Source organism: Alexandromys fortis, unplaced genomic scaffold (genome assembly GCF_014885135.2).
Source record: "Alexandromys fortis isolate MF-2015 unplaced genomic scaffold, M_Fortis_MF-2015_v1.1 scaffold_39, whole genome shotgun sequence".
Lineage (NCBI taxonomy): Eukaryota > Metazoa > Chordata > Mammalia > Rodentia > Cricetidae > Alexandromys > Alexandromys fortis.
The window spans coordinates 2,563,597-2,587,038 of record NW_026067918.1 but is presented as its reverse complement, the minus strand read 5'-3'; the positions used below and the strand labels follow the sequence as shown (position 1 = coordinate 2,587,038).

Here is a 23,442-nt window from a genome sequence, read left to right as displayed (position 1 = left end):
ACTTTTAGAAAGCAGTGTGTATGTTTAAAGGTTCACCTCTCGGTGGCCTCAGCCACGGTCTCGTCAGTCCAAACTCAAGTGTTTTCAGTGTGGAATATTGTTCCTCTTTTTGACTGCCACAGTACTCCTGGAAGCTGGTCCACCCCACCGACAAGTACTCCAACAAGGACTGCCCGGACAATGCTGAGGAGTATGAGCGCGCCACGCGCTATAACTACACCACCGAGGAGAAGTTTGCCCTGGTGGAGGTGAGGACGCCTGCTTCCTGTTCCCTGCACTGCTCATGCTGGTGCCCAGCGATGATGGGGCGGTGAGGGGTAGGTGTTGCCAGCCCCCCTGTGAGTGCTTGCTAGTGCACAATAGTTTCTTGAAAGTGGAACGACAGGTGATAGGTAAATTGGGACTTGGCCTCTACCCCAAGAAGAGCATATAGCAGACTCCAGTTGTTTTCTACTCATAATGGCTACTAATTCTTTATCTCACTTAATATGGTCCTCAACAGTCTTGAACTAACTGCCTTCCTCCCTCTTTCCTTCCTTCCTTCCTTCCTTCCTTCCTTCCTTCCTTCCTTCCTTCCTTCCTTCCTTCCTTCTCTTCTTCGTTCCTTCCTTCTTTCATTCCTTTCTTCTCTCCCTCCCTCCCTCTCTCCTTTCCTCCCTCCCTCCCTCTCTTCTTCATTCCTTACTTCCTTATTTTTTAAAGTTCTTTTTTTTCTCCTGGTTCTTCTAATGGATAAAATTTCTTAATTCAGTTTTATGGTTGGTATGTGTGTGTGTGCGCGCGCGTGCACATGTCTGCATGAATGCACAACATATGTGTTGAGGCTCTTATTTTTGCAGTGTTCTGGGGTTGGACTCAGGTCAGCAGGTCTGCACGGAAAGCTCTTTTGCCCACGGAGACAGCCCATCATACACATCTTAGAGTGAGCCTTGTATGTCTCACAGGGAAATACATTGGAATTTCCCATCAGGATATATATAAATGTCAAGGTCATTTTAGGGAGAATTGATGAACTTCTAATAGTACCTCTCTCTCTCTCTCTCTCTCTCTCTCTCTCTCTCTCTCTCTCTCACACACACACACACACACACACACACTCACTCACTCACTCACCCTCTCTCTCTATCATATATCTCTGGAAATTCTAGATTATTTTCTGTCTTATTTCTAGATATTGGCTCTTGTAGCTGGTATACTTTTGATGTTTCCAAATAACTATTTAAAATGTAAATTTTAAATATTTTTCTTTCTGTCTACTAACATGTCTAAGCTCATTAATTGCAAGAAAGTATTCATAGGTTTTTGTTGTTGAGTAGGGGGAGTTTTCTACTTATACCCGTCACAGAATCCACATATGGCGTGTCAGCTGAATTTCTGTGCTTCTCTTTGTTTTGTGCGGATTGGCTCTTTGTGTACATCCTTTACCTATTTTTAAAACTGACTTATTGAATTGGCAAGAGTTCTTTTTATATTCTAGATACCGGTTCCCCTTTTTAGGTATGATCACTAAAACTCCCCTTCAGTTCCTTTCACCAGCTCATCTTGATTATGCTATGCTATGCTCTTAATATTTATTCCTGGATTAGGTTATCTAATCATTCACTTAGTCAATCACGTACCTTATTAGTGACCAATAGGTAGACCTTCCTTTTTTGACGCTCTGTTAGCATTTTTATTTCTATATATATATATGTCTGTGTGAGTGAATGCCAGATTTCTTTGTAGGGGGGGTTGTCTGTGGAGGCTGGTGAGGTCTCTACCTCCCTTGAAGCTGCAGTTACAGGTAGCTGTGAGGCGCTCGACATGGGAGCTGGAAATGCCGGTTCTCTGCTTGGACTTCCCATATGCTCGTGGCTACTGAGCCGTCTCTCCAGCTACAGCCCTTAGTAAGCAAGGATATAATCATCCCAAGCTTGTTGAGCTAACTCTTACTATCAAGAACCCCAGCTTTTTTTCTTTTGCGTATGAATATCCAGCAGTCCCCCGTGTTTAACGGAAAGGTGATCTTTTCCCATTGGACTATTTTGGCACCTTGTTGACTATTGAAGATACATTGTTTGTCAGTGGGAGGGTTTAGTTTATTATATTCTATTATTGGAGGGGCGGAGTAGAAGATATATTCTTTTGTGTTTGGGTGAAATATTCTGTAGGCTAAATCCATTTGGTTTACAATGTCTGTTAGCTGCAGCATTTCTCTGTTTCGTTTTTGTCCGGATAACCTGCCAGTTGTTGAGAATGGGGCATTGAAGCCTCCCCGTCTCAGTACATGAGGGTCAGTGTGTAGTTTAAGCTGCAGTAGGGTTTCTTGTACAAACTTGGGTGCTCTTGTGTTTGCGGCATTGAAATCTCATCTTGGTGCATCTTTCCTCTGATGAGTATGTGGTGTCCTTCCCCATCTCTTCCGATCAGTTTTGGTTTGAAGTCTATCTTGTCAGATATCAAAAGAACTACATTAGCTTGCTTCTTAGGTCTGTTTGCCTGGAATATCTTTTCCCAACCTTTTCCTCTGATGGAATGTCTGTCTTTGATCTTGAGGTTTGTTTCTCGTATGCAGCAGAAGGATGGATTCTGTTTTCCCATCTATTAGTGCGTGTCTTCTTATTAGGGAATTGAGTCCATGGATGTTTAGAGTTATCAATGACCAACGATTGTTAGATTTTGTTGTTTTGTTGGTGGTGGTGTGGTGTGCGTACGCAGGCGTTCAGGCGTGTGCTTCCCTTCTTTGGTTTTGCTGGTGTGACATTATTTATTCCGTGTGTCTTCATGTGTGTAGTTAACCTCCTTCCTTGGGTTGGAGTTTTCCTTCTGTAGGGTCGGATTTGTAGATATTGTTTAAATATGACTTTGTCATGGAATATCTTGTTTTCTCCATATATGGTGATAAAAGCTTTTGCTGGGTATAGTAATCTGGGCTGGCATCTATGGTCTCTTGGTGTCTGCAAAACATCTGTTCAGGACCTTCTGGTTTTTAGTGTCTTAATTGAGAATCGGGTATAATTCTGATAGGTCTGCCTTTATATGTTACTTGATCTTTTTCTCTTGCAGCTATTAATATTCTTTCTTTGTTCTGCATGCTTAGTGTTTTGGTTGTTATGTGGTATGGGGGCTGCTTTCTTATCTGCTCTAATGTGTTTGGTGTTCTATGCTTCTCTGTCCTTATAAGCCTGTCCTTCTTTAGGTTAGGAAAGTTTTCTTCTATGATTTCTGTTGAAAGTGGTTAACATTTTCTTTGACCAATGTATCTCTTTCCTCTATCATGTCTTCAATGTCTGAGAATCTCTCTTCCATGTCTTGTACTCTCTTATGCCGGGAACCAACAAGTGGCTCTCCATACTGTGCTCTTGCCTCTGTCGGTCCTATTTGCCTTCCTATAATTTTTCTTTCCAGATTTCCCTCCATTGTGTTTTCTCTATTGCTTCTATTTCCATTTTCAGGTCTTGAAGAGTTTTATTTGTTTCCTTCCACTGTGTGTGTTTTCTCGACTTCCTTTAAGGCGTTTATTCTTCCAATTGATCTGTTCATTTCCTCTTTAAGGACCTCTATCACCTTCACGTTGTTGGTTTTAAGGTCGATTTCTTGGGCTTCGGTGTGCTGGGATATACATGCCTGCTGTGGTAGGGTGGCTGGGCTCTATTGAAGACATGTTACCCTGGCTGTTGTTGATTGAGTGGTCTAGGTGTTGATTTCTGGATTTGTTGACTGGGTGGTTTGTTCCTTGGCTTCTGTTTCCCCTGGCGTTTTGGAGCCTGTGGTGATTGTGTGTCGCCAATTTTTCTTGCCCATTCAGCTGGTGTGTTCACAGAGAATGCCTGCTGGGGTTGAAGGCTGGGCAACTGGGATGAGTTAGGGAAGGAAGGCTAGAAAAGGTCTTTGTAATCCATGGGACACAGGGCCAGAGAGGAAAGGGAGACTGCAGGAGCTGTAGAGCTGGGGATGAGAAGACATTAGACTTGGAACTGGAGTTACGGATGGTTGGCTGTCACTATGTGGTTGCCGGGAATTGAGCCCAGGTCCTCTGGAAAAGAAGCCAGTGCTCTTAACTGCTGAGGCATCTCTCCAGCCCCTGCCCTATGCACTTTTTTAAAGTAAAAGTCCCCCCCCTCCCCCGTATGAATTATATAAATCCATCATATAGTTCTCCAGCATAAACACATGGCAACCCTTCATGTGACTTCATGGAAATATGTAGCATCTATGGAACTGTTACATAGAAATTTAAACAGTTGGCTTCGTTTTTTTGTTTTGTTTTGTTTTTAATTCTAGACCCTTTCCACATGTATTAAGTTCATGTCCCATTGTTATTCCACAAGTAGGATTTAATATACAAACTCTGGTAACTTCTTTTTCCTTTCTGGGTCACGTTCATATTTGCCTTTTGAGCATGTACTTCTGTATTTGAATCCATCAGGGATGGACATGATGGACAGGGCGTTCTTGAATCAGATACTGCTGCCCTCAGGGTACTCATGGTGGGATGAGGTGAGGTCGATTCCAGGTAGGCACAGAGCAGACGGAGTCTTCTGCTGTGGGGCAGAAGGTGATGGGACAGGGCAGCCTGGCACTGGCAAGGACGGGAGCCAGGGCAGATCTGTGAGTGCGAAGGAGACTTCCCAGGCAGTGAAGGACTGTCCCCTGTCCCACTTCAGCCACTGAAAGCTGTGTCCCTACAGGTGATCGCCATGATCAAAGGCCTGCAGGTGCTGATGGGCAGGATGGAGAGCGTGTTCAATCACGCCATCAGGCACACTGTCTACGCTGCCCTGCAAGACTTTTCCCAGGTGACCCTCAGAGAGCCACTGAGACAGGCCATCAAGAAGAAGAAGAACGTCATCCAGAGGTCAGCCTCCCTCATCCTCCCTCACAGCCCCAAGGCCACGGAGGGAGCATAGGTTCAGACGGAAGGCATGTCTGCTTTCATAAGTAGGCTCAGGATATTTCTCTTCAACTCCTAGCCATGTTTCTGATGAATTGTGTCTGCATAGAATGTGGGATCTAATTAGTGACCTGAACAGCAGTCATCAGTTACCTGCTGAGTATTCAGGGGTTTAGAGACCCAGAGTCAAGAGAATCATCCAGCCGCCAAGTGTTCTAGGATATAAGGCCCCACATTCTGCTCTTTCTCTCCCAAATATGACATCTTTTAGACTATCCTATAAGTCTGGTGAAAAATAACCTAGATATGATAAATCTGAGAGACCATGAGAGTTTTTAATGCAACTTTATTTTAATTTTATATATATTGACTTTCAAAAAAATGTGTGTAAATGAAACCAGAGTTCAGGAATATATAGTGTTTCACTTTAGAGTTGCCTGAGATAATATGGTTTTTAAAATTAAGAAAATTCTATACTGTGTGTGCATTCTAATTATAAAAGTCTAAAATCTAAGATGCCCCCAAAGTCAGAGCGAGAGAGAACATGTGCACATAGCTGTAGACCTGCACGTGTGTGTGGTGGTAGGGACTCAACATGGGTCCTTGCACATACTAGGCATACTCTACCACTGAGTCTTAAAGATCCAGAACATTTTCAATAACAATATGATGCCACAATAGAAACCCGCATCCTGAATTAGATAATTTTATATCCAACAATACTTAAAATAACTTATAAAATTGTCATCTGACTATGTGTGTAGTTTATATGTAAAACAAATTAGTATCCTATTTAGACTTATATCTTACCCCCAAGAAAATTTACTTATATTCAAATCGTCCCAACCCCAAACAGATGTGAAATCCAAAACCCTTGTTCTAGTCTTTCAGGTAACGATTTTGTTGAAGACACATTGGATATAGCAGTGCCTGCTCTTGACAAAAGCCAGATCTGTTCCACCAGCCACTTTTAAAGGGAGGGTTTCTCTGTCTAGCCCTGGCTGGCCTGAAACTCATGGTGTAGACCAGGCTGGCCCTGAACTCAGATCTGCCTGCTTCTGCCTCCCAAGTGCTGTTATCAAATGGTTGCTCCAGCACTGCTCAGCCATTGAGTTTTATCCAGAATTTTCCACATGACGTGACCAGAGTCAACATAAGATATCTCTAGTCCATGTACCCTACCTAACAGTACAGATTATTAGCAATTGGGGTTACATTTCTAGGGAGTCGAGACACATGTCCTTTCTCCTGAGTTATGTGATGAGTTCAGTTCCTGCTGGTGTGCAGGAGCGATTGTCCACAGCCAGGCAGAACGCTGCTGTCTGGATGGGCTTTTGAGAGCCTCTGTTCTCCCTGCCCTGACTTGGCTGCCTGGTTCATGTTCACGAAGTTAAACCTTGTTTCCTGGCTTATTGGTGCAAACTACGTCTTTTGGGACTAATGTCACTTTAAAAAACGCAACCCTTTTTTTGTTGTTGTTTTTAAGTTTCATATGAATAGACTCTTACCGTGTTACGCCAGCCAGAGGCGTCCTCTGTGCGTTGGTGGTTGGGTGACGTGACGCTGTGATTGCAGAGATCCCCGTCTGATGCCTTCATGGGCGGTTTAGTGTTCTGCAGGCCATCAGGAAGACTGTGTGTGACTGGGAGACTGGGCACGAACCCTTCAACGACCCAGCTCTGCGGGGCGAGAAGGACCCTAAGAGTGGCTTTGACATCAAGGTGCCACGGCGTGCTGTGGGACCCTCCAGCACACAGGTTCTCATCATCTTTGTCCTAGAATGGGGCTGGGGGCGGGGGTTGGCGGTGCAGATGGGGCGGGACTGACATAGTGGTGCCATTGTCTGCACAGGCAAATCCTGCTCTGCCTGAGGCTTTTCTTCTCTTCTGTACCTTGCCCAAGTGAATCTAAAACCTTGACTCAGACATGCCTGGGGATATCTGGTTTCTGCATTTAACTGCACAAGTCCTAGGATGCCATTTCTACTTCTGTCTGTGAAATATATGCCTACATTTCCATATTTATATCGTGTTGCCTTTTTTGCTTTTTGGAGACAGGGTCTCACAGCCTAGGCTGGCCTCCAGCTTCTGATCATACTACCTCCACCTCCTCAGTGCTGGGATTATAGGGTGCTCCTCCACACCCACGCCACTTCAGTATTTTTACAGAAAAGGGGTCTAGCCTCGGCTGGCCCAGTACTCACCGTATCGCTCAGGGTTAGCGTCCAACTTAGCAGTTCTCATGTTTGGGCCTCCCAGAACTGCAGGCATATGCCCGCACGTCTGTGTTTCTCTCTTGATGTTTAAACGTGTGACTGTAATTTCCGTGTTAAATCTATAAATGGAGTGTTCCTAAAAATGAAATGTCGCTCTCGTATGTCATGGTCTAAAGCTGCCCTTGCTGCCCTTCCTTCTGGTGTATGTAAGCCGTCCTTAAGGGGCTTCTCACTGACTCACTTGGTTCTAGATGCTCCTCTCTGCTTTGGAACCTGTCCCCTCCTGTCACGTCTCTAAGAGGCTTCGTATCTCTATCACTCCTGTAGAAAGGTACCGGCAAGGACATGGCTGGGTCTGTGTGTAACCGCTTGCCGGTCAGGAGCAAGGCTCTCGGCCACTCTTGGGGTCCATGTGAGGCATACACCACCCTCTGCTCTTCCATCCATTTGCCTGTCCCTGTGTCCCCCTCCCCCACCACCACCACACCAGACCTGTGCATCGTGTGACTAACGGCTCTCTCCCGCTTCTCCTTCCCCGTCTGTCCGTGTCTAGCTCTTCCTGGTGCGCACTATGGCTGAGTCCTTGAGCTCTGCCGAGCTGCAGAGGCAGCTCAAGTCTCTGGGCATGGAAAGGCTCTTGCATGTGGTAAACGCGTTTCTGAGGCAGTCGTACACCTATCCACCTCTCTTAACCTTTGGTGGTAAGACATCCTTCGTTTTTCTTGTTGATGCTTATGGCACGGAGGTGAGCTGCTCCTCTACACAGAGTTCGTCCCAGGAAGCGGCATCTTGGCTCTGCGGAGTCCCAGGCCCTCCGGACAGCCTCTCTCTGGCAGGCTGATTGCGGGCATGGGATTCAGCCAAGGTGTAGTGGAGCAGGTCTTCTTCTGTAGATTTTCCCGTTTGTTGTGACTAATGTACCGTTTATATTTTTTCCCCTACAAATACCTCCTTGGATAACACAGCTTTACATGGTGAGAACCATGCTAGAGTCCCTCATTGCAGACAAAAGTGGTGCCAAGAAAACCTTGAGAAGTAGCCTTGAGGGGCCCACCATATTGGACATAGAAAAGTTCCATCGAGAGTCCTTCTTCTACACACACTTGATAAATTTCAGTGGTAAGAGACAGTGCTGACCAGAGTCCGGCCTGGCATGCTCTAACACTGCTAACACCACCCGGGACGCTTCTGCCTACCTGACCATCTTCCTGCCCATCTCTTCATGCACCCACATGGTACCACGTCCTCACCTTTGTGGTGGTGGCCAGACATCCTGGAGAGCCCCTGGGTCCCTTGCCATCCCCAGCCTCTGCCATGGCCTCTGTAAGACATGGCCTAAACTTAGCAGGACAAGGACCACAGGGCTTTGGTCGGCCCTGCCGAGTGAACACGAAATCAGGCTGACGAAAACAAAAACAGGGAGCTGTAATCTCTTACCTGGATCGAGATCCAGGCATTGACGAGTAGAAGAAATGGCCCCTCTGGCCCCCACTGCCCAGATAGCAGAAGTGCTCGGAGACAGACAAGTGACCATTTTGGTGACACCCCGCCACTTTGACCTGGCACTGGTGGGTGCTTTCTACCCTTTGTGTCTGCCTGTGGCCTCATCACGCTGTTCACGGTCTTCTGCTTAGAGCAGGAAATCTCTGCCTAAGGCTGCAGGCAGTAGAATAAAGAATAATACTGTTACTTTGAGCTCCGAGAACATAACAAATCTTAATTGTTTTAGATCTGTTTCTAGTTCTGTATCGGTTAAACCTCTCCCAAATGTGCATGTAATCTTACATCCTAGACACTGGTGTTTGTCCTACAGAAAGGGACACACAGGTTGAGTATCCTTCATCTGAAATGGTTGGGACCAGAGATGCTTGTGTAATGACAGATTTGGGGGATGGGATCCGAGTATAAATAGTTTCTTATTTTTTTGCACCTTACACACACAGTCTGAAGATTTGGACAGTCATACGCTGCATGGTCACATTACCGCCAGTCCCCGAGGTTGCATGCTGATGTCACAGTCATTTTAATTGGTCGGCATCTGAGCCAGCTCTGACTGTGACCCCGTTCACTAGACACAGCCATACCTTCTCATAGTCTCTGTGTCTACGTTTGGATTTCTTCCCACTGCACAAGAAGCGGTATGGGATGTTTCGCTCAGGACACCACATCGTACCTAAGAATTCTGAGATTTTGGAGCATTTGGGATTTCCGGTTTTCAGATGAGGGATATGAAACCTGGGGTCCTGTTTTTCACTTCTCCTTTTCAAAAGGACACCGTCCCCCGATCCTGCCAGGAAGGGTGCCTGAGGTCCCTGATGGCAGGACGACACTGGCTGCCCTGAAGGTGTAGGGTCCTCACTGTCCCGAAGCCACGCTCATGTTAGTCTTGTGTCTCATATGACGTGTCCGGTGACCCCTTCCTGCTTGCATCCATGCTGCATGGCTGGGAGCTAAGCATAGAGGAGCCACATCCTGTGTAAAACCCCTCTCGTTTCCTCTGGACTACGAGTCATTTTCTGCCCGCGGACGATAACCTGGTGTCGTTTGAACCCCTCAAGAAACACTGCAGCAGTGCTGTGACCTTTCCCAGCTGTGGTTCCGAGAGTTCTTCCTGGAACTGACCATGGGCAGGAGGATCCAGTTCCCCATTGAGATGTCCATGCCCTGGATTCTGACTGACCACATCCTCGAGACCAAGGAGGCGTCCATGATGGAGTGAGTAGCCTTCGCGCCATGCGCCTGTATCTGCACCTGTTAACTCAGGATTAAGACGGAAAGAAAAACACTGAATACTGATACCAATAGACAGTTAGACCACACCATGAAGACAGTGAAGTCATGGAGGCCCTTCATCTGCGTAGTCTTTGTGTATCCTTCATAGAGGAAAAGGTGCCTCGCTTTCTCTGACCCGGTGATGTGCAGTAACCCCTTAAGGTTCAGCTTTGTACAGGAATACCGTTTGCCATGAAAAGTGAGAAATCGGTTTCTTTGTATGGCAGTTAAATTTCCCCCGTTAGGCAGCTGTGAGGGTCACACGTTGCTGGCTGGGGAGTGACTGGTGTCCATCCTCTGCAGGTACGTCCTCTACTCCCTGGATCTGTACAACGACAGCGCCCACTACGCGCTCACCAGGTTCAACAAGCAGTTTCTCTATGACGAAATCGAGGCGGAGGTAAGGGACCCGCTGCCTTAGTGGCTGTTTTTAGGTACCTCTTAAATTTTACTCTTTATCTTGAGGATTCAAAAGCTAAAGTCTCTCTAAATGTAGAGTGTGCTAAGGGGTGAAATGCCCTTTTCGGTATGAGCCTCTCTGACTTCGCCTTCTCTGATTATACACCGGAAGGGTATGCTTTTCCACTCTGCAATAAGCGATTTCTGCATCCATATCTGTCGCTTGGCGGGATGCTCCGTTCAATTGATCCACCCCCCACTTTCTTTTAAATTTCATTAGGTTTTTAAAATTTAGAGGCAATAAAATAGTATTTTGCTGAAATTCCTGGTACGCACACTTTTTTATTCACACTGGACTGGTGCATGCTTGTGTGCTCCCTCCAACACACACACACACTCCTCCCCATAGCCCAGGCTATCCACAGACTCAGGACAATCTTCCTGCCTCAGCTTTCTCAGTACTGGGATTACATGAGTAATCCTGACCTTATTGGGTTATTTCTTAAGGGCGCGTGCTCACAGGTGAAATTGTTAGGTTAGCACACACATGCAACTGAGTGGCTGTGTCTCTTTTGCTTAAGATGTAAGAGGACTTAACCTCAAGAGATCACTTCCTGTATCCGGGCAGCTCCACCTCCTCCCAGACAACATCTTAGTGTTTCTTCAGGGATGATGTCCTGATTCCCAGGCAGTGCGGGATGCATGGACACAGACTCACGCTCCTGGTGCTGTGTGCAGGTCCTGCGCCTCCCTGCCTCTCAGAGCACACACAATCTCTTCATGGTTCTGAAGAATGATGCCATGCCCATGTTTAAGTGAGGCCCTAGGATCCCGGGTGGTTCTTTGACAGCCTGTGTCGAATACATTCATAAGTGCAATGACTTAGCCATGGTGTGCATTACCTCCCCGAGAGCAGATGGCTCAGGGACTTTTTCCTGTTCCTTTAAATTTGAGGGGACGAGAGTTATGCTCTCCCTGTAAGCTTCTTCTTGTTGGGTTGTTTGTCGTTTGGAGATAGGGTCTTCCATAACTTAGACTGGTCTCGAGATCCCTATGTAGCTTCGGCTTTTATTCTTCCTTGAACTCTGTAAATCAGGCTGGTGTAAAACTCAGATCTGTCTGCCCCTGCTTCTTTGTGCAGGGTTTACAGGCGTACACCACCACTTGCCTGATTTCTTAATATTCTCCTCCTCCTCTTCTTCTTCCTCTTCCTTCTCCTCTTCCTCCTCCTTCTTTTGTAAGCAGTAATGTTGGCGTGTACACTGCATGTTGAGGTAGTTCCACAAGGATAATTTTCTCAAGTGTATCATATGCTTTGAACATATCCCCCCAGCCTTGAACTTCCGATCCTCTTCCTTCAGCTTCTTTGGCGCTATGACAGAAAGATGCCACCATTTCCTCAATGGTGTTCTAATCTAACTTTTGATGCCGGCATGGTGGTCACCCCAACACACTCTATGTGCCATGTTAGACAACAAGATCATCAATACTTTTTCTTTTCTAATAAGAGCCTCAACTTGTGTTGAAGCAAGGGTCTGGAGCTAGCTATGGTGCACGTGATGCCTATAGTCCCAGGATCCAGGAACCTGAGCCTTGAGGATCAGAGTTAGAATGAGCTACGTAATGAATCAACTGTTGCTGAAAACAACGCAAAATAAGCGAAGGAAAGCAGAAGTGTTTGTTTTTGAGTTGTTATATGATCTTGGTGTCAGGAGTTGAACTCTTAACAACGTTTGCTTTTTCGCCAGGTGAATCTATGTTTTGACCAATTTGTTTACAAACTGGCAGACCAGATATTTGCGTATTACAAGGTTATGGCAGGAAGGTAAGCATGTGACGTGCGGTCCTCGTGCAGAATCCTGATTTGATCCGATAGTCCTGTTGAATAAATCCAGTGTGTGACAAATATCCTCTCCCCTGCACCAGTTTGCTTCTCGACAAACGGTTACGATCAGAATGCAAAAACCAGGGCGCCACGATCCACCTGCCGCCGTCCAACCGCTACGAGACGCTGTTGAAGCAGAGACATGTGCAGGTGAGCCATTGACCCTACTGAAGTGTGTTTTGAAGGCAGTCGGCTTTTTAGAGCCAGCTAGACTTGTCTAAGCAGCACGGCGATGAAAGTATTAAGGTGTTTTGTTGTTGTTGTTGAGATTATGTCTTAATTGCTTTGCTATTGCTATGATAAGAAGCCAAGGCAACGTAGAGAAGAGAACATTTATTTAGGGCTTACAGTTTCAGAGGGTTAGAGCTGATAACCATCACGGTGGGGAACACAGTGGTAGCCATGGCAATGAAGTCACAGCTGAGAGCCACATCGGGAGGCAGAGGCAGGCGGATCTCTCTGAGTTTGAGGCCAGCCTGGTCTACAGAGTGAGCTCCAGGACAGCCAAGGCTACACTGAAGAACCCTGTCTTGAGAAAACAAAAACAAAGACAAAAAGATAGGCTTTTGTGTGTGTGTGTGTGTGTGTGCGCGTGTGCATGCGTGCATGTGTGTAGTACGTGTGTGTACGTGTATGTGTGTGTGCTGTGTGTGCATGTGTGTGTATGTATGTGTGTGCTGTGTCTATGTGTGTGTGTTGTGTGTGTTTGTGTGTATATATGTGTGTATGTGTGTGCGCACACGTGTGTGTCTGTGTTTCTTTGTGTAACAGCCCTGTCTGCCCCGAACTTACTCTATAGACCAGACTGACCTTGAACTCACAGGGAGCCATTTGCCTCAAGAGCACACACACAATTTTTTGTATTTTTGTCTTGGGTGTTTTATGGCTGATGTTTATTTGTTTTTTTTGTTGTTGTTGTTGTTGTTTGTTTGTTTCTAAGACCTTTGAGCTTACTTTTTAAAAAGAAATATCTCTTTGTATTTGGGAAGGGCATTGTGTGGAGGTCAGAGGACAATCTGCATGAGCCCTTTCCTTCTTTCTATTATTTGGATTCCAGGGATTGAACAAGATGCCAGGTGTGGCCATTGGTGCCTTTCCCTACTAACCCATCCCGCCAGGCTGTGTTTATTCTTTACCGTGATCTCTCTCACCCTCTCTCTTCCTCCAGCTGCTCGGAAGATCCATTGATCTCAATCGTCTGATTACGCAGCGTGTCTCAGCGGCCATGTATAAATCTCTAGAATTGGCAATCGGGCGGTTTGAAAGTGAAGATTTGACGTCAGTGGTCGTAAGTACTAGAACTAATTTGTTTTCCTCTCTGTCAATAAAGTTGAGCGAATAGTAGGTCTGTTCTTGTGCAGACAACAAAAGATGGGAACTACTTGGCCTTCGACTGTGTCAAGTATCATATTATTACCTGCTCTTAGTATTCCTAATTCATAGGAACTTAGAAGAGAATAATCATGACCTTGAATAAATTAGACCTATTGGGGACCAGGACTGAAATCTATAAACTCCTGGATAGATTAAAAGAAAGTGTTTGAATATATTTTGTTATCAAGCATTGTATTAGATGGTTTTGTCCAGTTAGGTACTAATGTAAACACTTTGGCATATTGAAGAAACACTGGCCTAAGCAATGATAATATTCAAAAGGTTAAGTATTGTAAATTCTCTCACCACCTACTGATATGTCTGCTTACAATTGCTTTATCAGGGTGTACGTCCACTGTAAATCAAGAAATGTCTATATATAAGCATATCAGTTGGGAAAACTGACCCAAAGTGGCCAGTACCAGCTGGACTGTGTGCCCGGGGCAGAGACAGGGCCTCGGGCTTAGATGGTCCATTGAGAATCAGGAGTGTTAGGTAGTGATTTGTCCAGATTGCCTTTGCCGAAGGTCGGTGGTGGCTTGAGGACTCTGGTGAATATGTACAGATGACCACAGAGCAGAAAAGACCAGGGCACAGTGGGTGGGACTATAGAAGTTGGGGGGAGGCGGGTGTCAAGTTGAGGAGCCATTTCTGGTAACCTACTGCAGCCATGTTTCGGCTCACGTGTTGGTAGCCACCTCAGTGCAACCTTTCATAGGTGAGACGTCCCAGGTGGGGATCTCAGACCGCAGGCAAATGCCTCCTCCCCGGGTGGCCCGTCTATGTGCTCACCTCCCGTTCCTGTGCTTCCGTAGGAGCTGGATGGCCTCTTAGAAATCAATCGCATGACACACAAGCTGATGAGCAAGTACCTCACACTGGACAGCTTTGACGCCATGTTCCGGGAAGCCAACCACAACGTGTCTGCGCCTTATGGAAGGATTACCCTCCATGTCTTCTGGGAGCTGAACTACGACTTCTTGCCCAACTACTGCTATAATGGCTCCACCAACCGGTAAGCATGTTTAGCCTCACAGTCTTTTCTGCACAGCCCTGTCTCCAGATGTATCTACAATGGCCGATCTTTGGCACTGACTTCCATAGATGTCCCCATAACACTCTCCCTCCTCCTTCCCTTGTGTTCTGGACTCTTGGGCCCTCCCTGTTGCTTCCGTTCACAGCCTTGGACCAGCACTTGGGCAGATAGTTGTGGCTTTGCATCTGGAAATAGATTGACCGGTGAGAGGCTGGAGCCTGAGGCAGGACAGCCAAGGCTCCACCTCCATGCTTAGTTGTGAGCGTAGACACAATCTCACGTGCATTGGAAAGGGCTGCAGGAACTGCACCACCTGCTTCCACGTCTCCCCGACGTCAGCATGTGGCGGACGATTCTGCTTGTCGTGTTTCTGTCTGAAAAGCTGTGGGCTGTGAGAGTGTGGGTCAGTTAAATTCCTTCCTTCCCGCTCCATTTCTGTTGTGTTAACGAGAACGAAGTAACCCATTTGGTGGGAGAGCCATGGATAGGAACAGTATTTAATGTCCACGTTGGTCAGCAGAATGGAATTTCCTTAGGACTAGTGTGGTCTCTTTGCCAGCAGACCACCAGCAACAGGGTATGCCCTCAAGATAATGAGTCCCACCATTGGCCCATTTGACTTCTAGGACTGCTGAAGGTGGTTGCTCCCAAGTGTCTCCGCTGTCCAATAAAAAGATACCACAGTGTCGAGCATCCATTCCGGAATTAGCTATGCCCAATATCAGAAAAAAAATGTGACCTACAATGAAGGGGAAAGTTAGTTCATAAAACACAAGCACAGAGATAGCAACGCCAGTGTGGTCATAGATGTAATACACTGTACTATGTGTGCATACTGCATACTAGAGTTATAGAATAGACTGGGCACTGGTGGCTCACACCTTTAATCCCAGCACTCAAGAGGCAGAGGCAGAGGCAGGCGGAACCCTGTGAGTTGAAGGCCAGAATCATCTCAAGCCAGTTCCAAAACAGCCAGGACTGTTACACAGAGAAAACCTGTCTTGAGAAGAAAAAAAAAGAAAAAAGAAAAAGAAATGCATGTATTATGTGTCATATTTAATGTTTCACTCATGACATTATTTTGAACATTTTAATTTTTTGCTGTTTTTATGCATTCATGTATTTATTTGTGGAGTGTATTTAAAGTACATGTGTTCCATGACATGCTCCTGGCGGTCAGAGAACAGTTTACAGGGGTGTGTTCTTCCCCCACCAACATGGTCCTGTGGATCGGGTATGGCAGTAAACACTTCTACTCTCTCTGGTCCGTCCCATGTTTTATGGCCGATCTTCATACTAGACAAGCTCAGTTAGGGCCTGCCTGGTCGAAATCTGACCAGCCGCTTATTCTTTGGGAAGGCAAATCAGGATATAGGTAGACACTGGAAGAAACCTTTTGTAACAAACGACGCATCTCCTGTTGATGTTTGCCCTCCTTCAGTGACTGGAGCTAAGATTTATCTCTCCTCTGCCCTCTCCTGCCCAGGCTTCATTACAGACAGGTGGAGGTTGGTGGTATGGGACAATCCTACACATGGGATGTATCCCTACGGTGTGAACAGCCGTGCACCCTAGGGGAAGGGTGCCTCTTCTGAGCAGCATCCTGATAGGATGCTCTTCCTAGGACAAATGTGTGACCTCTGGGGCCTGCAGAGGCTCCCTGTATACGCACAGTGTGCACAGGCACAAAAACAGAGACAGCCGAAGGCGTGTTGATATCCGTAGACATGGGCAAGTTGAGTATCGTGTATGCCGGGCGCATTGCTTACTCTTCTATTGCTGTGCTAAGACACCATGACCAAGGCGACTTCAAGGAAAAAGGTTTTATCGGGGCTTCTAGTTGCAGAGGGTCGAGTCCCATCACTATTGGAATGAGAAAGTGTGCCAGCCTGCGAGCCTGGCAGCTGGAACAGCAAGCTGAGGACTCACATCTTGAAGCGTGAGACAGAGCACAGGGGGGATTGTGAGAGACTTTGCAACATCAAAACCCCACTCCCAGGAACATACTACTCAAGCAAGGTTCCTTAAGCCTATCCTAACAGTGCCCTTGACTGGGGACAACAGTGCCTGAGAGCATGTGGGACTCTCCTGATCCCTGCATCCATCAGCATAGTGATACACTATCCTTTCGAAAGATACACACAAAGTATTTTTCTGCCAGGCGGTGATGGTGCACGCCTTTAACCCCAACACTCGGGAGGCAGAGGCAGACAGATCTCTGTGAGATCGAGGTCAGCCTGTCTACAAAGTGAGTTCCAGAATAGCCAGTGCTACACAGAGAAACCCTGCTTTGAAATATCAAAAAGCAAAAATAAATTTAAAAATATCTTTCTTCTGAATACTCACTGAGAAGATTTTGCAGTCCACAGTTACTAGGGTCTGACAATGGGTCAGAATCTGGCCCTGTCAACTGCACTCTGTGAAAGCCTTGGCCTTGCAGGTTCCTATTCTCCGGCACACGTGCTTGTGTGCAAACTATGGAAAAGTTCTCTCTCTTTTAAGTTTATTATATAGTATTGTGTGAGTTCTCCAAGTTCGTAGACTTAATTAGCAAATCTGTGTATGTATTTTTTTATATGTCTATTTGCCTGTATGTATGTGTTGGGGCCACCTGTGTGCCTAGTTTGTCCATGTAAGATCAGAAGAGGGCATTGGGTCCCTTGGGACCGAAATTACAGACAACCGTGAGCCACCACATGGGTGCTGGGAACTGAAGCCAACCTCTGGAAGAGCAGCCGGTGCTCTTGACTGCTGAGCTATCTTACCTCCAGCCCCACGTTTCAACCTTAATTTGAAAGTTTCTGCTTGGAATTTCATCTGGTTTTAAATGGCCTAGATATGTTATAAAGATGCAGACCTTTGACTGAATTGTGTAAAACATCCTTTAGTTGGCTTCTTAGCTCACGACTAGTGCTCTAAGTACCTGCGATGTCACACCTCATGCTGTCCTCACCCTGTTTCTAGAACGCAGCAAAGCCAAGGATGTGTCTGTTACCGGTTGTCAAGGAGTGCGTTAGACTCAGGATGCTAGGAGGCCAGAATCTTTGTGAACATGAAGACTGTTTCTAAGAAGGAGGACAACTGATGTTCCCGCTCTAGCTCATGAGATTGCGTTTACTATTATTTATCTGTGCTATTTTAGAGGACTTATAGATACTTCGCTCTTGGGGTTTTAATTCACTAGGACTATCATATTTGATGTTATCGTTTAACTGGGGAAAAGATGTTAGGTATATAATCGGAAGCCCTGGAAGCTAACGAATTGCTATTAAATTTTGTTTTCCTTATTTTCCCTTGTAATCTTTCTTGTTTAGATTTGTTCGGACAGTATTGCCATTTTCTCAGGAATTTCAGCGAGACAAACAGCCCAATGCACAACCCCAGTACCTGCATGGATCCAAGGTAGGTTATTTCCTGTTTGTGTTACGATAGGCTTCGATTGCCGTGGGAAGCCCCTGACTGAGATCATAAAGGAAGGGTTTGTTTCAGCTTATGATTGTAGTCCCTCATGAAGAGAAGTCAGAACAGTTACCCAGAGGTGGTACTGTCCTCAGTGAGCTGGGCTCTCCCGCATCAATCATTAATCCTGAAAATGTCCCATAAACACGCTTCTTAGGTGAGCTTCCTCTTCCCAGGTATAACTATCTGTGTCAAGCTGACAAGAAGTTAGCTGAGGCAGGAAGTTATTCCCTTTAACTCTTGAGACCTCTGAATAAACCTAGTGATATTTTAACTGGCTAGCTAGACTTCCGGAGGAAATACAGCTTTTAGATTCCCAGTAGGGACTTTTTCTTTGTATTTCCTTGTTAGAAGTAGAAAAATCAGAAAGACAAAAACGAATTATCGCTAACTTAAATTGAATACCTAGCCAGAAAAAGATTTATCTTTAAATGTAATTGTTTTAGCTTAGCATACAAATGGCAGAGTTTCCATACAGCTCTGTCATTCATTACACTTGGTTCTAATTTGTTGCCCTCTCTCGTGCCCTCCACCTGACTAGTGCCTGATCACCCCCTCTGTTCCCACGTCACATAGAGTCTAGGACACCCCCCCCCCCCCCCCCCCCCCCCCCCCCCCCCCCCCCCCCCCCCCCCCCCCGCCCCACACCGTAAGATCTCACCCTCCAGCTCACGATCTCCTTTCTAGCTGTGTTGGAAATGGGTCTGGGATCCAAGGAAATAAGCATGCATTCTGAAGTATTTGGGTAAGGCCAAGTTTTACTTCTTTAGAAGGGTGCCTCGTGCGTGGTCAAATCCAGAAGGCGAGCCTGTCCCGCCAGAGTCCGGCTGGGTTTTTATTTCTAATGCGCAGGGTCTTGCGTCTCACGAGCAGTGAGAGCACAGCTTCACATTCTTACGTGATTGGCTGATTCAGATAGCCCTGACTGGTAAATAGAATGCAGTTCTTAGCACCTGGTGATGCCTAGAGCACATAGTTTAATCCCAAGAAGCGCTGATTCTGCAGGAATTTTAATTTCCACCAAATGGCTTTTTTAACATTTTTTTTAGAGTGAAGTTTGGTAGGAAGAGTCCATTTCCCCCCTCATGACGTAGACACACACAGACAGAGGGAGGAAGAGGGAGATGTAATCCTAACTGTGGGATCCATGTGCGAGAAAGTATGGTCATTGTGATTTTAAATTTGTTTTCCAATAATTCACTCGAAATCCTCTGGGCTTCACTGGGACCTATTGTAACCTCCCTTCTTAGCTCTAATCTTACTAAGTTGTGAATTCTTTTTCTTTAGGTAGTTTGGCTAGGGTTTAATGAATCTTTGTTTGCTTGCTTTTTCAAAGAACCAACTGTTTGGTTGGTTTTTCTTTATCCTCTGTTTTCTTGCCTTCTGCTGATTTGGGGGATTGAATTTGTCATTTGTCCCTTGGGTTGTGTAGTTATATTAGATCTTTCTGACTTTAGTGAACGGATTCCCTTTGGTTTACGTTCATGAGTGTTCTGTCTGTGTTTATCTGTATCCACCGTGTGGGTCCCTGATGCCTGTTTAGGCCAGAAGAGAACATCAGATCCCCTAAGTTACAGATGGATGTGAGCCTTGTAGGTGCTGAGAACCAAACTTGGGTCCTCTGCAAGAGCCATGGTCACTCTTAACCCCTGAGCTGTTTCTCAAGCCCTGAGGTTTTTGACAACTTTGTGTCTGCCTTATTAATTGTTCCTTTTACTAATATGTAAGTGACCTCTGTTATCTCCTCTGAAGAATTTTGCTTTAAAGTTCACATTAATAGAACAACTGCACCAGCTTGTTTTAGGTTTACATATGAAGGATTGTTTTCTGTCTTTTTGACTGTCTTGACTCATGAGTGAGAGGTGCTTCTTAAGGCAAATGCGAGTTGCATGTAGCTTTCTTACTCCATTTAACCAGTCTATGTTTTTTCTTTGGTAAGTTGAAACCCTTTACATTTAAGATAACTGGAAGGTGTTTCTTGCTTGCTGTGATTTTGTTGGCAAGTTTTGCTGTTGGCTGGATTGTTGTTAGTTCTTTTCTTCCCTGTATGTGTTAGAGGCTTGTGCTTCGCTGTTGGATGCGACCGATTCCTTTCTAGCTCTAGGTCGTTCATCTGTTTTGCTTGTGAAATCTGTTCTTTCCTGTGCTTTTGTGATGAACTGGTCTCTTTCTGCCCTCTGTGTTTAGTGTTCCTCTAAGTACCTCCAGCAGTGCTGGCTTGGCAGTGGACCGCCTTACAAGATGATTTTCTTCTCGGTTTTAAAAGACAGCTTTGCTGGACATAGCAGGAAAACACAAATGCACATGAAATAAAAAGAAATACATTAAATAACGATGAAACCATAAGAATGCTTCTTTAAAACTAGTAATATAAAGCCAAAATGTTATTAATGTAGAAGGAGGTTAAAAAAGGGGACACTTGACTATAAAATGAAACCAAGGGAGAAAATATTGTGTGTGTGTATGTGTATATATGTGTGTGTGTATGCATGTATGTATGTATGTATGTATATATATATAGTGTGTGTGTATATGTGTATAAACACAATTGACTGATAATATGAATAGTAAACAATAAAAAGCATCAACATTAAACAAATACAATAAAGTAAAACTATTACTTAAAGGGTATTGTCTTAGTCATTGTTTTGTTGCTGTGAAGAGACACCATGACCCAGGCAAGTCTTTTAAAGGACATTTAATTGGGGACTTGCTTACCGTTTCAGAGGCATAGTCCGTTTCAGAGGCATAGTCCGTGATCATCATGCCAGGGGACACGCAGCCGTGGGCATGGTGCTGGAGCAGTAGCTAAGAGCTACACCCTGCTTTGTAGGCTGAGAGAGACCCTGGGCCCGGCCTGGGCTTTTGAAACCTCACAGCCCACCCCCAGTGACACATCAACCCCAGCAAGGCCACACCTCCTAATCCTTCCCAAATAGTGCCACTCCCTCATGACTACACATCCAGATATGAGCCTGAGCCTCTGGGGGCCGTTCTCACTCAGACCACCACAGACGATAACAAGAAAGACTCATGGGGTTGTTTTAGATAGGACAAAATATTGGTATGGCTTCTTCCTGGTCCTCAGACATTGGAGAGTGCCAGTTAACATGCATGAAGAAAATTACATTGAGAAGTTATATTTGTTTAGAATTTGGGGTTGTTGCTTATCTTGGGGAGCAAGGGGGCATGTGCACGGAGATCGGAAGACAGCTCGTGAAAGTCAGTTCCTACTGTCTGCCATTGGATCCTGGGAATCATCCGAATGAGTGCGCGGGGACCATGTTGAAAGCTTTGTTGTCTTTTCCCCAGGCTCTGAACCTGGCCTACTCCAGCATTTACGGCAGCTACCGGAACTTTGTGGGGCCTCCTCATTTCCAGGTCATCTGCCGGCTGCTCGGCTACCAGGGCATCGCGGTGGTCATGGAAGAGCTGCTGAAGGTTGTCAAGAGCCTGGTGAGTTTCTCTGCAGATGTGCTTTTCCTGTAGCATGGATTTCATGGGTTAGACAAAGCCAACAGGGGCGTCTTGCCGTCTAGGCTCAGTCTCTGACAGACAAATGCTTCGACTTAGCTCCAAGCATTTTTCCTATCTAAAGAGGATGGTTCTTCTGGATATAAGGCTGTGCCACTGTACTGTCTGCTTCTCACAAGACTGAGGCGCGAGTCACCCCTGCCGTCCGTGAGAATGGATGCTGATGGCTAACATAGCCCTTTGTGTCTTGTAGCTGCAAGGCACGATCCTGCAGTACGTGAAGACCCTGATGGAGGTGATGCCCAAGATCTGCCGCCTTCCCCGCCATGAGTACGGCTCTCCTGGTGAGCAAGGGTGCCCAGAGTACCCCACATGAGTACAGCCCTGGAGAGGAGGGAATCAAGTTGGAAGCTACGAAGAAGAATCAGATGTGTCCTTCCCGGCAGATAGGGGGAATTTGCCTATTTAGAGTCGAAGAAACAAATACACTTTACGAGTAGGCGGCAGGCAAGTGTGCAGGAAGTGACTTTGGGATTAAAGTTTCCAGTTAATGAAACTGAAGGACCCAGCTTGTCAGCCAGAAAAGATTTTGGTATTGTGTTATTGAAATTACTAGGTCCTGTTGACGAGAATTTCTGTCCCAGCCAGTCCTGTAGCCTTCAGTCCCAAAGAAACACACAGAGGCTTATATTAATTATAAATGGTTTGGCCTATTAGCTCAGGCTTATTACTAACTACCTCTTACAACTTAAATTAACCCTTAATCCTTATCTATGTTTAGCCACGTGGCTTGGTACCTTTTCTCAGTGAGGCATTCTCATCTTGCTTCCTCTGCGTCTGGGTGGCGACTGCAAGGTCCTGTTGCCCTAGTAGCCTCAATGGGGAAAAGCATTCAAAGTGGCCACTGGACCCTGCTCCCTGTTCCCTTTCCCTGGCCTCTTAGCCATTTGATAGTCTTGTTGGTCTGGAAAACACTCTGCCCTATCTGATTCATAGGATGCAAGAATGTCACCCAAAGTCCTTAGACGTGTACTTCTGGGCCAACCTGCATGACCTCCAGGCCGGTGTGAGGACATCCAAATAAATAGCCATAATGATGTTTGTGTTGCTTTAGGATTCAGCTGGACTCTCAGAAGCTGTCACTCAAGAGTGCCTTTTACAGTCTCTTACCTGACAGCATTCTCTCCAAAGGTGGCATCACTTAGTTACTTTAGTATCGCTGTGACCAAAGACCTCTGAAAAGTAACTCAGGAGACGAGAGATCTTGGCTCGGTGCTTTGAGGCAGAGCATCACGGCGGCAGGGTCATACTGAAGAAGACGCTCTTTGCCTTCTGGCAAATGAAGCCGAGAAAGGGAATATAGAAGAGTCCAAAGCAACATGTAGCCCCCATGGACATGCTCCCAGTGACCCCCACTTCTAAACAGGCCCCATCCATCTTACCTCACTTCCTAGTAGTGCCATTATCAAGAGAGGAATCTGTGCATTCGATCACGATAATCTAGCTGTCTGAAAACACCCCACACCAGTAGAGGTATGCGTCATACTGCCACCCGTGTGCTCCTCCGGTCTATCATCTTATGAATGGACTTGGAGCCCACACATGACGCCAGCCTGCTGCTGTGGCTGGGCCCTCAGATATAGTTGGCCCTGGCTTAGAAGAGTCCTGTTTTGGTTCACTGATAAGAAGCAGATAAAAAAATAATGTCGAGGCACTAAAACTACGGCTGGAAATTTAAATGCTGAAGGGAAAGCGGCTATTGGATCAGATAAGTCTTGATAGGACACAGCTCAGTAGTTGCCGTTATTAAGTTTTGCTCATGCTTGTTGAGGGATAACCCGGGTGAAAGGGTCTTCACTACGCTGGGTAGCTAGATGGTAGTACTGACGAGCGGGGGGGGGGGGGGGGGGGGGGGGGGGGGGGGGGGGGGGGGGGGGGGGGGGGGGGGGGGGGGG

At 46.1% G+C, this 23,442-nt stretch overlaps 1 protein-coding gene across 1 annotated transcript in view; it reads left to right on the top strand.

Moving 5' to 3' along the window:
• The window catches only part of Cyfip1 (cytoplasmic FMR1 interacting protein 1), a 76,609-nt gene that overhangs the window by 46,613 nt on the left and 6,554 nt on the right, over positions 1–23,442 (top strand). The window contains 16 exon segments of the mRNA XM_050140430.1: positions 123–248; positions 4,671–4,837; positions 6,483–6,630; positions 7,642–7,890; positions 7,893–7,977; positions 7,980–8,207; positions 9,647–9,803; positions 10,164–10,260; positions 12,008–12,084; positions 12,186–12,294; positions 13,313–13,432; positions 14,334–14,533; positions 17,869–17,956; positions 21,326–21,469; positions 21,741–21,841; positions 22,484–22,553. Of these exon segments, the coding sequence (XP_049996387.1) occupies positions 123–248; positions 4,671–4,837; positions 6,483–6,630; positions 7,642–7,890; positions 7,893–7,977; positions 7,980–8,207; positions 9,647–9,803; positions 10,164–10,260; positions 12,008–12,084; positions 12,186–12,294; positions 13,313–13,432; positions 14,334–14,533; positions 17,869–17,956; positions 21,326–21,469; positions 21,741–21,841; positions 22,484–22,553 (2,166 nt within the window).